This window comes from Neopelma chrysocephalum, unplaced genomic scaffold (genome assembly GCF_003984885.1).
Source record: "Neopelma chrysocephalum unplaced genomic scaffold, ASM398488v2 Primary Assembly neopelma1_69, whole genome shotgun sequence".
Classification (NCBI taxonomy): domain Eukaryota; kingdom Metazoa; phylum Chordata; class Aves; order Passeriformes; family Pipridae; genus Neopelma; species Neopelma chrysocephalum.
The window spans coordinates 11,681,394-11,682,160 of record NW_020897729.1 but is presented as its reverse complement, the minus strand read 5'-3'; the positions used below and the strand labels follow the sequence as shown (position 1 = coordinate 11,682,160).

The following is a 767-nucleotide window of genomic DNA, read 5'->3' as shown; positions in this document are numbered from 1 at the left end:
GGCTCGGGCGGCGTGGGCAAGTCCGCCCTCACGGTGCAGTTCGTGACCGGCTCGTTCATCGAGAAGTATGACCCCACCATCGAGGACTTCTACCGCAAGGAGATCGAGGTGGACTCGTCCCCGTCCGTGCTGGAGATCCTGGACACGGCGGGCACCGAGCAGTTCGCCTCCATGCGGGACCTCTACATCAAGAACGGGCAGGGCTTCATCCTGGTGTACAGCCTGGTGAACCAGCAGAGCTTCCAGGACATCAAGCCCATGCGGGACCAGATCATCCGCGTCAAGAGGTACGAGCGGGTGCCCATGATCCTGGTGGGCAACAAGGTGGACCTGGAGGGCGAGCGCGAGGTCTCCTTCGGGGAGGGCAAAGCGCTGGCCGAGGAGTGGAGCTGCCCCTTCATGGAGACCTCGGCCAAAAACAAAGCCTCGGTGGACGAGCTCTTCGCCGAGATCGTCAGGCAGATGAACTACGCGGCGCAGCCCAACGGGGACGAGCCGTGCTGCGCCTCCTGCGCCATCCTCTGAGGGCGGCGGCGGCCCCGGCCCCGCAGGAACAAAAGCATCGGCAACAAATTCATCGTCTTGGAAATGTGGCTTTTCTCGGCATGTACGTTTCGTCCAGTCTTGGTCGTGGCATATTTCCTGTCAGTGTCGGCGGCGGGGGCGCGGGAGGAGCCGGTCCCGCCGCCCCGGGGAGCGGAGCCACGCGGGGGAACCCGCCCCGGGACACCCCCGGGCAGCGGTGCCGGCATCCCGGGACACCCCCG

At 65.8% G+C, this 767-nt stretch overlaps 1 protein-coding gene across 1 annotated transcript in view; it reads left to right on the top strand.

Moving 5' to 3' along the window:
• Positions 1-6: 6 nt before the first annotated feature.
• Positions 7-767, top strand: part of RAP2B (RAP2B, member of RAS oncogene family) — a 4,252-nt gene continuing 3,491 nt past the window's right edge. Inside the window, exon 1 of the mRNA XM_027685717.1 lies at positions 7-767. This exon is cut by the window's right edge and continues 3,491 nt beyond it. Within this exon, the coding sequence (XP_027541518.1) occupies positions 172-525 (354 nt within the window). The 5' untranslated portion in view covers positions 7-171 and the 3' untranslated portion in view covers positions 526-767.